General features: G+C 50.9%; 6 protein-coding genes across 6 annotated transcripts; 2 read left to right on the forward strand and 4 right to left on the reverse strand.

The window, feature by feature from the left end:
• Positions 1–101: 101 nt before the first annotated feature.
• On the reverse strand, positions 102–1,597 carry HO173_002368 (uncharacterized protein; the record flags this gene model as incomplete). Its single annotated transcript, XM_037304302.1, has 2 exons — positions 102–1,019; positions 1,067–1,597. The coding sequence occupies 2 exons, from the start codon at positions 1,595–1,597 to the stop codon at positions 102–104; spliced, it is 1,449 nt and encodes a 482-aa protein (XP_037169097.1).
• A 2,935-nt stretch (positions 1,598–4,532) lies between these two features.
• HO173_002369 (uncharacterized protein) lies at positions 4,533–5,203 on the forward strand (the record flags this gene model as incomplete). Its single annotated transcript, XM_037304303.1, has 3 exons — positions 4,533–4,662; positions 4,739–4,938; positions 5,051–5,203. 3 exons carry the CDS (start codon positions 4,533–4,535, stop codon positions 5,201–5,203), a joined length of 483 nt encoding a protein of 160 aa, XP_037169098.1.
• A 673-nt stretch (positions 5,204–5,876) lies between these two features.
• Positions 5,877–6,155, reverse strand: HO173_002370 (uncharacterized protein; the record flags this gene model as incomplete). The annotated part of the gene is made up of 1 exon (XM_037304304.1): positions 5,877–6,155. One exon carries the CDS (start codon positions 6,153–6,155, stop codon positions 5,877–5,879), a length of 279 nt encoding a protein of 92 aa, XP_037169099.1.
• A 1,098-nt stretch (positions 6,156–7,253) lies between these two features.
• Positions 7,254–8,267, reverse strand: HO173_002371 (uncharacterized protein; the record flags this gene model as incomplete). The annotated part of the gene is made up of 4 exons (XM_037304305.1): positions 7,254–7,311; positions 7,369–7,863; positions 8,131–8,162; positions 8,235–8,267. 4 exons carry the CDS (start codon positions 8,265–8,267, stop codon positions 7,254–7,256), a joined length of 618 nt encoding a protein of 205 aa, XP_037169100.1.
• Positions 8,268–8,556: 289 nt separating this feature from the next.
• HO173_002372 (uncharacterized protein) lies at positions 8,557–9,530 on the forward strand (the record flags this gene model as incomplete). Its single annotated transcript, XM_037304306.1, has 2 exons — positions 8,557–8,814; positions 8,874–9,530. 2 exons carry the CDS (start codon positions 8,557–8,559, stop codon positions 9,528–9,530), a joined length of 915 nt encoding a protein of 304 aa, XP_037169101.1.
• A 1,274-nt stretch (positions 9,531–10,804) lies between these two features.
• On the reverse strand, positions 10,805–13,201 carry HO173_002373 (uncharacterized protein; the record flags this gene model as incomplete). Its single annotated transcript, XM_037304307.1, has 6 exons — positions 10,805–10,872; positions 10,944–11,804; positions 11,852–12,680; positions 12,743–12,803; positions 12,860–12,958; positions 13,020–13,201. 6 exons carry the CDS (start codon positions 13,199–13,201, stop codon positions 10,805–10,807), a joined length of 2,100 nt encoding a protein of 699 aa, XP_037169102.1.
• Between the last annotated feature and the right edge of the window lie 998 nt (positions 13,202–14,199).

Here is a 14,199-nt window from a genome sequence, read left to right on the forward strand (position 1 = left end):
GAGAAGTGCACGCTCTTTCCTTAACATAAATCAAATCGTACGCATGAATCATACGGTAAGTCACACGTTGTCTATGTCGCAGCTCTATATACGATTTACCCTCAGATGATCTGCGGCTTCCCCGTCGGGAGCTTGTTTGTCACCAACCCAGCACAACAATCTCCGGCCTGCGGCTTTGCGTGCGAACGCTTATCATGCCACTTTTCATAATCCAGCTGCAATTCTTCAGTCCACTTATCCTTGGCTGCTCTTCCCTTGGCTAGTACAGACGCGCCTAAAACTGTCTCCCCCACGTCCTTTCTCTCAATGCTGTTCGGATTGTCGCTGTCAGAGGACGAGTCCGAGTCGTTACTATGTTGGCGTTTCCAGTGAGTAAGGTGGAGGAGCTCGCCGGTTTCCATCTTGAAGAAGGCTTTAGTATTCCCGTTGATTTGAAGCTCGATCAGGCCCTTGTGATTCTCGCCCGATGAGCGATTTTTAAGAGAAACTGGTGATTCTCTACGCCCGCTGGTCAACGTGGCGGAGGAGCTGTTGGTCGATTGGAATGGGACGGTGTCTTTCACCAAACTATCCTGGTCTAGAGAAGCTCGGCTGCGCTTGCGGGGTTGGCCGAGGTCGTGATGATCTTCTGGTTTGTGTGTCTCAAGGATCCCTTGGCCGGTAACGGTTTTACGTCCGCTAGTAATCTGGATGTCAGAATGTGCAGGGCTTGTGAAGACTTCCATCGACCTTGCATTTCGCCAAGCCAATATTAACATCAACGCTCCCAATGCGAGTGTCGTAATGATGACGATTGCCGGCGTGGATATACTTCGATAGACGGTGTTGGCTCCTAGGGACTGGCACACGATGTAAGGAAAGCCACAACGCCGCTTGGGTGTCCACTTCATCCATCTCGAAGTTAGAGCGAGCGAAGAACGCAATGTTCGTTTGTCCAAGTGATACGGCGAGCTCAGCGGACCATGCTTCATTGCCAGTTTGCACAGCAGAGTCGAATTCTCAAGAGTCGTGAACCCAGCCTGACTGCTGGTCAGAAGAACCGGTCCAAAAAGATGAAGTCACTTACTTGGATCAAGTCTGTACAACCACTTAGTGTCGAGTTTTCGGTTGATATGACAGCTAGCTTGTATGTTCGCACGCCTATGAATAGCAAGCCAACCAGGGAAGCTACTAGGGTAAATACACCCAGGCCGTGCTCAAGCCAATGTCTTCTGGAAGATATTGGACGGCAGGAAGAGAGCCATGAGGCTGCATTGCTGTGAGGTGAACCTTCTGCGCTCTTAGGAAGTGGTGTGGCTGAAAGATTCCTGCTCCGAGGTGACTGATTTGGTGTTAATGTGGCACTCGGAGGCAGAGGCTCAACATCCGAAGGGGTCTGTGGTCTGAGGTTGGAAGGTTCGTGCGACGGGACTGGTGACGAAGATTCGGATGCCGAGGTAGCACTGCTTCCTCGGGACTGTGGGCGAGACGATTCGAAAGAGTTGGACGAGGAGCTTGTGTTGAGCGATGGGTTGAGAAGACGGGGTGGTGTACCGGAATCGGGCGAGGCTGTCGGTTCAACAATGATTGGGTTCGCGTTATGATTTTCGACTGCCATTGCACAAGACTCGCAACCAAAGACGAAAGATCGGTACACGAAGAAGAAGAAGACGAAGAAGAAATTGGTCCTGCGGGAATTTCCTGATTAAATCTTGTTGACCGTTTCGCAGCCTCGTGCTACTTCTTAGGTTCCCCCCCGTCTCCCCCACTATCCTGCTTGTCATGCTGATTTTATGACCGCATGCAGATGTGGCTGTACCTTTGCTATTGGGCGATCCACTGGATCTTGCGCGGAGTCCCCGTAAACCCGATGCGCGAAAGGAAGCCGTTGAGGCGCATGGCCCAATCGCTGCCGTGGAGGTTCGAAATACTCAGCCACAGCACCTGCATGGTGATGTCTTCCCGCAGCGCTACTCTGCAGGCCGGTGGCCACCGTGCGGGAGACAAGCGCTTGCTGGACACCCTCCTTTTTTTTTAAGGGGCGGGAAAGGAGTCCTCTCTCTGGGGTTTAGTACCGGTGCTGGATTTGGAAATTCGATGCGAGGACTTTCGAGCTGCTCGGTGGTGCGTTGGGAGGGGCACAGGTGAGGGGTTATTGTGAGCTGGGATTCGATACTTCTTTTGAGCTTTTGCGCCGGCATTTATGGATGAGTTGGATAGGTAGGGTAGCTTTTTTTTGGTTTCATGTGTCGTGCTTAAAATGCATAGGTCAGTGGAAATCATAAGGTAGAATGGCGGCTTTGGGGCCTAAAACGCCCACGGGTCATTTTGGCACGATGTTCGGTTGAAATTATATAGGATGGATGAAGTGATTTCTCCTGAGATCTCTGGGACCCTGGTCCTGGTGAATTGAGTGTTTCAGACTACAGACTACACGACGACTGGGATGACTGGGGGCCGGATTTTGACGTGTCTGTCCTTTGTGATATACCTCCAGAAACTACACGGCAGGCTGTAACGACAGCCCCACACCATCGGAACTCCCTCGACTGAGGCAATGATGGTATGAGCGAAGCCGATCCGCATCGTCTACCGATAGCCGCTGACGTTTCGAGATAGACAGAGCAGGGACCGAGTCTAAGGGCCATCGCAAAAGCTGCCATGGTTTCTTCATTTTAGGGATGCTATGGTACGAGTACATCGATCGGGTCAAGAAGACCGTGTGTGATATCATTGAGTGGAAAGTCCCTGTTGTACGTCGCAATCCAACGTCGATACACCCTGCGGTCCCTGTTCGATGGGGCCGTATCCTACCAACACTTTGGTCACCGGCGAACGCCGTTCCGGTGACCGTCCGCCGACATGTTTATTGGGTGAACGTTATCCAAACCAAGGTCCCAAGTCCAACCACAGACAGACCCATCATATTGACAGCAATGCTCGATGTGAGACGTGTGATAGTGAGAGCTTGGAGAGCCGCCTCTCGCTCGTCCTTTGTCCCACTTCGGTTCTGTGCTTTTGGCGTCCGCCTCGAGCAGCTCTTTCATACTCTGCTAGCTCTTGCGCCACTCTCGATGCTGAGCGATGGCATTCCCTCCTCCGCTCTTCAACGCATCGCAAAAGACGAGGTTGGACAGTGAAACGAGCGCTTTCAATCTAGATTCGTCCGAGGCAAGGTCTGCGGCAATTTTGCGGATCTGGCCGACAAGTTCTGGGTCTCTGTGATGGTCGAAGAGTGTTCCTTGGCACCGGGGACCGATGGACAGAGGTCGAGGGTGGACGAAATGTCTTGGCTGCGCGGACGCGGGTGGCCTGATGTATGCGCTCTGGAGGAGAGTTTTGGAAGTCAGGCGTAGTGTTCCGAGCATTCTGAGCAATTTCAAAGGATCTATACTGCAGTGCGATGGAGTAGGTTTCAATTCAGGTCGTCCGGGTCCGTGGTGACAGGAAAGAAGCTGGCTTTGGCTGGTGACAGTGGGGGATTCATGTCGACAGGGGAGCCTTCTGAGACATGCATGCCACTAGTGTCAGCGGCCAATAAGCCATCAGGGATCACAAGCACACTCTCAGGCTGCATATCCACGATCCTACTCTGGCAGGATGGTCTTCCCGATTCACGGTTACCGCTAAGCTCATTCGCCTTCTTCAACAGATCCCATCGTCCATGTCCACAGGCAGGCGAAACCGATTCATGCCTCGAGGATCTCCATTGCCCGCAAGACGCTTACCCCGTATCCTGAGATCTACGCCTCGGCGGCCCATTCTTCTTCTTCGTTGTCCTACGACAAACTACTCAGTCTCTCGTCTTCTACCTCACACGAGCTTTCAGTCCCGCAGGACACTTTTCGAAGATCGCCATGATCCTGAGCGTAAGGGCACACACCAAATGGCACGTATTGGATCGACGCACAGGAATCGATCGTATCAGGTCGTCTCCAGTGATCGCACTACCCCCTTTTTTTTGCCGGTTTCATCCGAACCCGCACGCGAAGAACATAAGTAATCGTCTCTTGGGTCATGTCTAACATGAATTGTCGGCCGGAGGTCCAGGAGAATTGTTAGGGCTTGAGACAGCTCACCCGGACGGCAGTCCACACCCAAGATGGACATCTGAGGAGCGGGAAGCGTTGCAAGAGCTGATACGGATCGGTCTTTTGCGTCACGCAATGACCCAGCGTATCTTTGGTGAGCCGCGAAAAGGTGTTGTCGCTCATACTACGGCATCGAAAAACCATTGCAAAAACCGACTTGTTGCGAGAACGGAGCGGAATGGTGATTGAAGATTGTGGCCAGCAGCGTAAATGGGTACACCGGTCCGCCTCACAGATGAAGTGGAACCTGCTCATCTTACTCGCAGACGGTGGACGCAATGGCGCAGGGGCCAGCGTTTGAGGCGCCAGAGCACACTGTGAACCTCTCTATTTATTCGCCAAAAGAATCGATCTCTGATCGAGCCCGCTAGTGTTTTGCACTTGCGAAAAGCACCATAGATGCCTTGTATACCGAGCTTGCCAAGTATCCCGCTCGAAAAACAATTCTCTGATCCCACGAACATGTGGAACTCGGACAAATGCTGCGTCCCAATCCATCTCATAGACCATCCCCCTTTCGAGGCTATCGGGAAAGGGATCGTTGTTGACGTTGGCGGGTCGCACGGTCAAATCGCCGTCCCAATCGCCCAGCGTTCCCACCAGCCTATGGTCTATCCTGCAAGATCGACCCGAGGCCATCGCTCACGGTCCCCGTCAAATCCCTCAAGAGCTGGCGTCCCGCGTGAACATCGTGGCGCATGATTCCTGCACCGAGCAACCGGCCCGCGCCGCAGACGTGTACCACTTCCGCCGGATCTTCCACGACCGGTCGGGCGAATACGCCGTTGCGGGTTCTGGGGGCCCTGACCCCGGTACTCGAAGCCTGGAGCATGCATCGTCATCGGCGGATACCGCTTGCCCGCGCCGGGTTCGCCGTCTCCGTATCGGGAACTCCCGTCGAGGTCTGTTTTGCGCTGTCTGTTCTAGCGGTTTCTGGTCGTCGTCCCGTCGGTGGTCGACGGCTGATACGGTTTCCGTAGATCGGCCGACCTGACTACGCTCGAGGTTCGGAACTTGGAGGAGCGTGGGGCCGAGGGGTGGGATCGGTTGGTCGCGAAGGCGGAGAAGTCGATTGCGTGTCTGTCTCATTTGAGGGGTTTGAATATTTACAGGAGGATACATGGGATCCTTGACCCATGTGAAGAGATGGAAAATCGAATGTCGGGTTTTAAAGTACCACTGATATCTTGCTCTTCTATTCTTTCCGTTGCTCACAACGGTATTCTTCTCTCTAAAAATGTGATAGAGGAATTTTAAAGTAACTTGACATTTAAAAACTATAGTAGATATCATGTTCCAGATAGATAAAAGACTTGATTAGATGTTTAACCCTCTACTGGTCTAAAAAGTAGAATAATATCTACGCCCGCATGCCAGTGATGTAGATCCTCACTCAAAGCAAAAGCTGCACCAAAAGGCAAGACAACAGTCCATCCCCGATCGAGAACGCCGTTATCATATCTGCGTACAACAAGAATCAGACCCAATCGAGGTGGGATATCGGCTACGAGCAGAGCGAAATGCCACGATTTGGACTCTCCTTGTCTCTTTGCCGACGCGGTCTGGGATGTCGTGTCTGCCCTTGCCCTTCAAGAGGGAAAGACTGGTCAAGTCAAATCCACCAGCGAGGAAAAGCAACTCCGAACATCGACGGCTAAAGCGTACGTGAGCGATCGGATCACACTCCAATGGAGTTCTGCATCATCTCCACAGGAAAAGAGCTGGAGCGCCATGTGGGTTCCGATCGCTTCGAGGTCTTGAAGTCGGAAGATCGTAGAACCTATTCGGGATGTAGACGAAGAGGCACTAAGAGATGATGTAGACTGTAAGGGCGTAGATTGTGATGCCAATGACGCTGACGATCCAGTGGACATTTTTGTTCGCGGACCAGCCTAATAGAAATCTCTGGTGAGCTACTTCCAATCTTGGCGTCCGCAAGAAAGAGTTTACCAAGATGAACAATTCAATCAAGGGACCCCAGACAAAGATCAATGCTAGTCGCAGTCGAGATTCCTGAGCACGGAGACCGTTCTTGGAGGTATCCGGTATGAGCATGTATTGGAGGTAGTAGAAGTATATGCCCATTGCGAGGACGCAGCCCACAACAATGCAAGTAATGACCACACCGGTCTCTCCAATGTTGAAGCCATAAAGCGGACCGTAGACTAAGGGAAACACTTCGAAGAACTAATAGTAGATGCCGTAAATGAGAGCGGTGTAGACGTCGGTGAACAGTACGGCTGGATCCTTAAACATGATCTCGAATGGTTTTGTTCAGGGCATCGAAAGCTATAGCACTAGCCGTCAGGCCTCGACGATCGATTTGGCTCTGCGAGCTGATGTTTGGGTTCTGACTAAGTTTGCGGAGACGCGTCCACCAGCGAAGGAGGATATTGCTGGCTGATGTTTCTGGAAGACAGAAGAACCACAAGACAAAGACCGGGCCTGCCAACCACAAAATCTCCCAGAGTGACCATCGCCAATGCTCCACAACCACTGCGAAGCCTGACAGCATGGGCCCCAAAGCAGTTGCTGCGAAGATAGCAGATACCCAAACAGACACAGAGAAGGGAAGATAGAGCAGACAGTACTGGGAACATATCACCTTAGTGTACGAAATATCGAGAGGAGCCTACCATGTCTTGCATCGTGGCACCACCATTATTGAGACAGGGGCTACCAAAGAAACCTTGCCAAAACCCTGAAAAATAGCAATCCTCTGATGTTGTTGACGAGTGCTGTAGGCACACACAGTATCACAAAAATTGCGAACGTGAAAATGTAAGGTAAGTTTCTGCCGAAATCTCGAATTTCACCTACGTAGATCAGTCGGCCTTTCATTTTCGGTCCCTTTCTATAGGCACTACTAAACTTGTGGAGACCGCCACGCACTCATAGGAGCCCAAATCAGAGGACCCGTTCCATCTGTGCTTCTATTAGAGACCGAACCTCAGTAGTCTGCGTTCTGACTTACACCCGAGTATATAGAGGGCGAGGCCAAGCGTTGCAACAGACTCGTTGAACCCAAACCTAGCCATGACAAGTCTGTCTATCGGTCAGTAACGCAGACCGCAGAGCTGATAAAGAATCTCGCTTCGGCGAAGATGGGTACTCGTCGACTATCCAGCCGTTGATAGATAAACCCTAGTAGCAGTGTGGAAGGAGACCGGAAGGAGAGATCGCTTACAATTCGCTGGATGTATAGATTGCAGACCCCATATAGACAGAAAAAGTATAGATCCTGTTTTACTCATGTCAGCTTGAGCACCTCACAGCCATAGCCTGTCCATGCACTCACGTTATTTGGAAAGCAACAAAAGCCTTCTTTTTCTGCGGACAATTTTGAGGATTCGCTGGGTCATCGGTATTGTACCAATCCACCAAAACAGTGCCATCTGCCGTCCTCGCCGGAAGAATGGGTCTTGACTTGGTCCTCTCTACTTCAAGCTTCTTCCCGATATCTAGTCTCTCGTTTGTATAGGGCAACTTTTGAGTTCTCTGCAGCCCCAGTGCTCTAGCTGGCTCTTGTTCTTGGTCGTCTTCCACGTCAGGATCTGAGCTGGTGGCCGATCTTTCCGAGTCAAGCTTCGTATCAAGTGTCGAAGTTCTAGTTGCCTTGAACGACCCTACATCGTTAATTTCGCTGTTGGAACTCTGCTCGACAATCTTCTCCGAGGGCAGAGAAGCATCCGCATGGTAGCAATGAGGGCAATGGGAGTCTTCTCTCTCTTCAGGGTAACGGAAGAACTTGTTGCCAGAAGGAATGCGAACGAGCTGCCCAAAAGGGGCTTCTCTAAAAGAGATCAGCCATGACGGAGGGTCAATATTCTGAAAAGTGCAGCCGGTGAAATAATATCAGGGAAAAGCCAAGCATTCTCAACGCTCGATGAAGAATTTAGCATCTTCTGACTCAACCTCACTATCAATAAAACATGACAATGAATGAGCATGAGCATGCAGCGTCCAATGGTTGGTTTCAACGTGGATAGGCCTACCAGTCAAAAGAGTTGCGAAGCTTTCTAGCGTTTGATTTGTGGTTCAGTATCCACGATTAGTAAACATTGTTGCGATAGTGTCCTGATATGGCAGTTGCTGTTGGACAGGGCCGTACGAGTCGTGTCAGAGTCCTGCACATGCGATAGTTCAGTCGGTGAGAATCCCTACCTCGACAGTCAAAACTGTGGGATAGGTGGCCATCGTGCTGCTCGAAGGCTCGGTCGACGAAAGAAGTCGAGGAATCAGTAGACGTCTGTTAGCCTTACCGCCAAACCATGAAAGATACTAGAACCTTGAAGAACCGCAAGTAGACTTTGGCCTAGGGTTCTGGTCTCATAACATCTATATGTAACAGGGGTAGTCAATTGTATGTAGTAGCTGTAGAGCAGTGATTTTGCTGGGGGTGGTGATGTTCGACGCTAGGGGACTAGCTCCGTTATCTCTTGGCATATCCTTCGGACCCTCAGCTTGCCTGAAGCCATACTTTACTATGGCACCAGAACCAGAACAGCTCTCGTCTCTGTCAAACCCGTTGGCTACGGTCGACCAGCTCTCGACCTCCAGCTCCCAACTTGATGGCGTACCTGCGGATCTCGAAGGTTCTCTTCGCTTCGCCGGCGCCAAACTCACCCAAGCTGCCGGCATATTGCTCCGGCTGCCGCAGGAGATCATTGCGCAAGCCATTGTCATCTTTTACAGATTCTATCTTGGGTCGGAGGGAGGAAGCTTCCGGATCAATGCGGTGAAGGTGCGGCACCAACATGTAGTCTAATCTGCGCATCGAAGCTTGTGCTGATCGAGAAATAGGATGTTTCTGCAGCATCACTATACATGACGGCTAAGATCTCATTCCTGCCTCAGTCGACTCGCTCGGTATTGAACGTCTACGCCTATCTTCTCTCCCCCACCTCTCCTCTACGAAAGCCGTCAGAGGGCATTACAGGAAAAGAAAAGCCTGATGCTGAATCCTACTATCTTTCGGAAGGATCCTACCATTCCGCAAGGGCTACCCTCCTCCAAACAGAGTCCATCCTCCTGCGGTCAATCTCATTCATCACGCAGGTCACACTGCCCCACCACCTCGCCCTCACATATCTCCAAACCCTCGGTGTGCTTCCTCCCAGCCCCACAACCAAGTCGAGTGCCCTGGCAGCCCGCACGCTTGCACATCTCAACACGGCCTTGTTCTCTCCGCAGCTGCTGTACCTGACACATCAACCCCCCCATCTGGCTGTGTCGGCGATATACCTTGCGGCGAGGGAGGTGGGAGTCAAGCTACCGAGTATGGAGTGGTGGGAGGTCTTCGATGTTGACAGGGAGACGTTGGGCTTTTTGGTTGTGGGTTTGGGAAGCTGCGAGGGATGGATTGAGGGTGAGAAGGAAAAATGGACTGAGATAAGCTGTCCGTTGACTTTGGATGAGTTGGAGGAGGAAATCAGGAGGAGAGATGTAGAGAATGGATGAAGATGACGAAGGATCTGTCAATTACCCTCCCCAATATAACTCAGCAGGTAGCCCACTAGTGGATTTACAAGCTGCGTAGAACCGATTTTGGCGGGTAGGAGGCGACGAGGGGCCGAGTGGCTCAAGGTCCGGTGGAGATCAAGTGTTGGGTCAACGCCAAGCTGACTTGATGAGACAAAGATCCATACCGCATCCTGGCATTGATCGGTATGTATAAAAAGATCAATTTCTCACACGATAACGGTCTGTCTAGGGGTTGCTTGGAACCATATCTTGTACGCAGAAACAGTCTCATACGCAGGATCCTCTTCCACGCAGTTGTCACCGAAAACACCCTCACTTCCCGACCGCCGAAAGGAGCAAATTACGGGGTTCTGGCTCTCTATCGCGTACTTTATTTATATCATCGAGTTAGATGTAGGTTCTCCAATTTGTCAAAGCCGCTGCGGTAGTGCACGGATTCTGGCCATTCATACGTAGCCTACGCCATGTTCTTCGACTCCCCCCCTAGGTCTACTTCTTACACGTAAAAACATGTTATTGGCGAGTAGTCTCTTACATCCGTCGTTTCAAACAATCACATCGACACCCTCCATACCTTTCCCATCCTACCCTCACAAAGATCATGAACGATGAGGGTCAACCTTCCTAATCTCCTGTTGACTGGATAAACGCGTCTGAACCAGCTCTTCGCGAAGCCCTCTCCACGGTTCAATCATCCGTCTTTGCATCAACCTCCTCGAAATGCAGCTCTGATATTCCACGCCCCCGCCTCCTGGTTGTGTTCCGGAAGGATTTGAACCGCTTTATATCGTGAGCTGAGTGCACATGCATCGCCCCTGTCGAGGCTTCTGGATATCCGTGCGAGTAGGTGCGAGAGCAGAGTCAATTCAAGTAGTTAGTAGGTATATCAGACTTTGGAGAGCAAAGCATGAAGTGCCTCGGTCGCGCTAGAATCGACCAGGCGGCCCCCGTCGTAGTCTTCGCGGTGAGGTCGGGCAATGGAACCCTGCAGTTTGGAAATTCTGATTTCATCTCGAAAAAAATATATACAGCCTGCTTCGGAGCTAAAGCACTGCTCGAAGGACCAATATCCCTTGTACGTGCTCGTCGCCACCAAATGCTCCTCCAAAATTGGGCCTAACAGGAGCTTTTCCAAAATCCCTTCCTGTAAATCATTTTGCGGATCACATCGCCGCCACTTGAAAGCTCCGGACGCCTGATACGGGTATTTGCAGCAAATATCGACAAAAGGAAAAAGGTTAATCACGATCTCATCGGTTCGCCCGACCAGCTGCCTCCATCTTGACTTTCAGCTTGGCTCTCCTGGTCTTCTCTTTCGCTGCGGCGTAGGTTAGCATGTAGGTCTCAAGGGTAGCTTGGCACGATGTGCGAAATCAAGGGTAGACGTACCTTCGTCATATACTCGCATTTCATGAAGAGCGCAGCCAGCTTCCACCATGGGTAGAACCGGCACCTTCTTATCCGTCACAATTTCCAGCAAAGCAGGGCCATCACTCTCGATCAACCACTTGAGCTTCGCCTCAACATCGTTTGGTGCAATGCAACGCTGCGCTTGCACGCCCATCGCCTCGCCCAATTTGACAAAGTCTGGATTCTTCTGGTGAGTATGCGCGAACCGATCCTCGTAAAAGATAGACTGCCATTGGGTGACCATGCCTTGCTCTTCGTTGTTAAGGATGATGATCTTGACGCCAATTTGGAATTGAGCGGCCGTGCTGAGTTCCGTAAGAGTCATGCCGAAGGATGCGTCCCCATCGATATCTATGACAAGAGCATCCGGACGAGCTACTTTTGCACCGATGGCAGCAGGCAGGCCAAATCCCATTGTTCCGAGGCCGCCAGAGGTGATCATGGTTCTGGGATGGCGCCATCGAAAATGCTGGGCAGTCCACATTTGGTGCTGTCCCACGCCGGTTGTAATTATAGTCCGTTCTTTCATGTCATGAGTGAGGTTGCTGAGTTTCTCAATAACGCTTTGTGGTTTAATAAGGCCGTCTGGAGTCTCCTTTTCATAAGCGAAAGGTAGGCGCTTCTTCCAGTCATTGATCTGACTGAACCATTCAGGACGGGAAGCCTTTTCCTTGACGAATGGAAGAAGAAGGGCCAGGTTCGCGGCGACATCACCTTCTACAGCTTCGGTCGCTTGGACGACCTTGTTGATGTTTTTAGGCATGATCTCAAAATGAACAATTCCACCGCGCTTTTCAGCAGCAGCAGCTTTGGCTTGAGGGGCGAATTTAGCGATATTACCTGCAAAAGTCAGCGACGATAAAACTTTGTAACGTAGGATGCATCACCTGTTACGCGGTCATCAAACCTGGCCCCCAGAGCGATTACAAGATCCGCATCTTGTATAGCCATATTGGCATAAGGTGATCCGTGCATGCCGAGCATGTGTAGCGACTTTTCATCCAGCTCGTCGAAACCTCCGAGGCCTTGTACTGTAGTAGTGACTGGTATGCAAGCTTTGTCTGCCAACTCTTTGAGTAATTTCGGTCCTTCTGGCAGGGCAATCATGCCTTGACCGGCATATATGACGGGCTTCTTAGCAATATTGATTAACCTTGCAACACGCTGAATGACCCCCTGGAGCTGCTTCTGACTCAAATCCCTTGCGACCAAGCTAGCGGCACTAGGATGCGACGGCAGTGTACTGGCCATAGGAATAGGCTTCCGCAAAATAGCAGCCTGAACATCCTTCGGTAAGTCTACCAGCACAGGTCCTGGTCGTCCACTGGTAGCTATCTCAAATGCTTCGTTGATTCTCTTTGGAAGCTCGGCGACCGTTTTGACCATGACGTTCCATTTGGTGCATGCCCTCGATATACCCACAACATCCGCCTCTTGAAAAGCATCTGACCCGATAGCAGTTGTGGGAACCTGACCGCAGAAAACGACCAAAGGCGTACCGTCTGACAAAGCGTCCTGTAAGGGAGTAATCACATTGGTTGCTCCCGGACCAGATGTGACTAGCACAACCCCAGGTTTCCCTGAAGCTCGAGCATAGCCTTCTGCCATATGACCTGCTCCTTGCTCGTGACGGGGTAGGATGAATTCGAAGTTTTTGGAGTTGTAGATGGCGTCAAACACAGGCAGAATCGCTCCTCCTGGATATCCAAAGACATGCTGTACATAGTTCCAGAGGTCAGCATTACCCTCTGTGATATTGAGTAGTAGGAAGGACGTACCTTTACCCCTTGTCGTAACATCATCTCGTGAAATATCGCACCGCCACTGAGTCCAATGAAGCTGTAATTGCAGCCAATCAGCAAAGGCAGGCCAATGCAGACACAGATGCAACTCACGACTCATCCATCTCTTGGCGCTGCGTATTTTGTAGCGGTTGTACATCGTTTCTCCTCGTCTCCTGGTTGAAGGCGGGACTTGGAATAGGCCTGGTTTGGCTGTGTGTAAAAGTCAGTGAATTGAATGCTTAGATCAGGACTCGATAGTTACTCCACTCACGGGGCGGTCGCTGCAGCAGTACTTTGACCTCGTTTTGCAACATCCGTTTTGGCTTTCGACGATGGCAAAGTTTGCCCCGTTCTTCTGGATTCGGAAAATGCTGGTGCAGCAGTGGCGGTGGAAGAAAAATGCTGACGTGGTTGACGCCAGCGCAAAACGCGAGCAGACTTTGTTCGCAGCATTGTATTGTGAGAGAAGAGCAGTGCTCAAAGGGCGGTAATCGTTGTGTCTTTTCTTGGTTGCAACGTGTGAGTCAATCCAATTCAAGACGGAAAGTGGCTTAAAATTTACGAAACTCAGACCGGTATCGGTATCGGCTAATGTCTTGGCACTGTGCGGGGAAACGTGTGGAGAATGGAGAATGACATTGCCATAACGCTGCATCTTCAACAAACGAGGAAGTGAGTATGCCGTTCACGTACAAAACAACCATAGATGAAAGACACCATTGACAGAAACTTGTCGCTGGGGCCGTTGGGGCAAATTTTTTGCAATCAGATCATGTCGATATAGCTTCGAATGACTGTTTTTTGTACATCATGTCGTTAAACAGCATCATTAAATACCGTATAATTATATCAAGGATATCTCATTCAGTATTGTTCATACTGGCGCTGCTTCAGAAACTCACGAAGGAGCCCACTATATCTGGACCTCATCTTGAGATTCGGCCGCGGCTGGCTCCGCCGTGCGTCTTTCCTACACATTTTCAGCATGCCCAGCATCCGAAATAAACAGCCATGTCGGTGTCCATCGCACCAAGTATTCAGATTCCCCCTTCTTCTCCTATGACTCGCTTTCCTTGATTTTTTTGGTTGCCTCACTTCCACTTCCCATAACCTATCTTGGACATCCACCGCGTGGGATGCAAGATATTCGATACCCTCCGTCTCTGTGGCCCCGTAGAATTGCAGGGGGAGTTGGCAGTCCATTAGGCAAAGGGTAGGAGAAGGCTAACGTATTAGTCGCCCCACGTTCCGTACTGGGGGGAAGGCGAAGAACGAGTGAGAGGACTTGATGATAATGCCAAAACCTCGCTGATGGAATATATATAGTTCAGGATAGATAGCCAGTATAGCTGTGCAAATCAGGGTCAATACGTAGGCTCCTTAATTCATCCCGCTTGTCCAGGCTTTCTTCTATCCGTAGCAACCAAACCACGAAGTTCAAGTGATCATCT

This window comes from Letharia columbiana, assembly GCF_014066305.1.
Source record: "Letharia columbiana isolate WasteWater2 chromosome Unknown Sc0000004_s0, whole genome shotgun sequence".
NCBI classification, from domain to species: Eukaryota; Fungi; Ascomycota; class Lecanoromycetes; order Lecanorales; family Parmeliaceae; genus Letharia; species Letharia columbiana.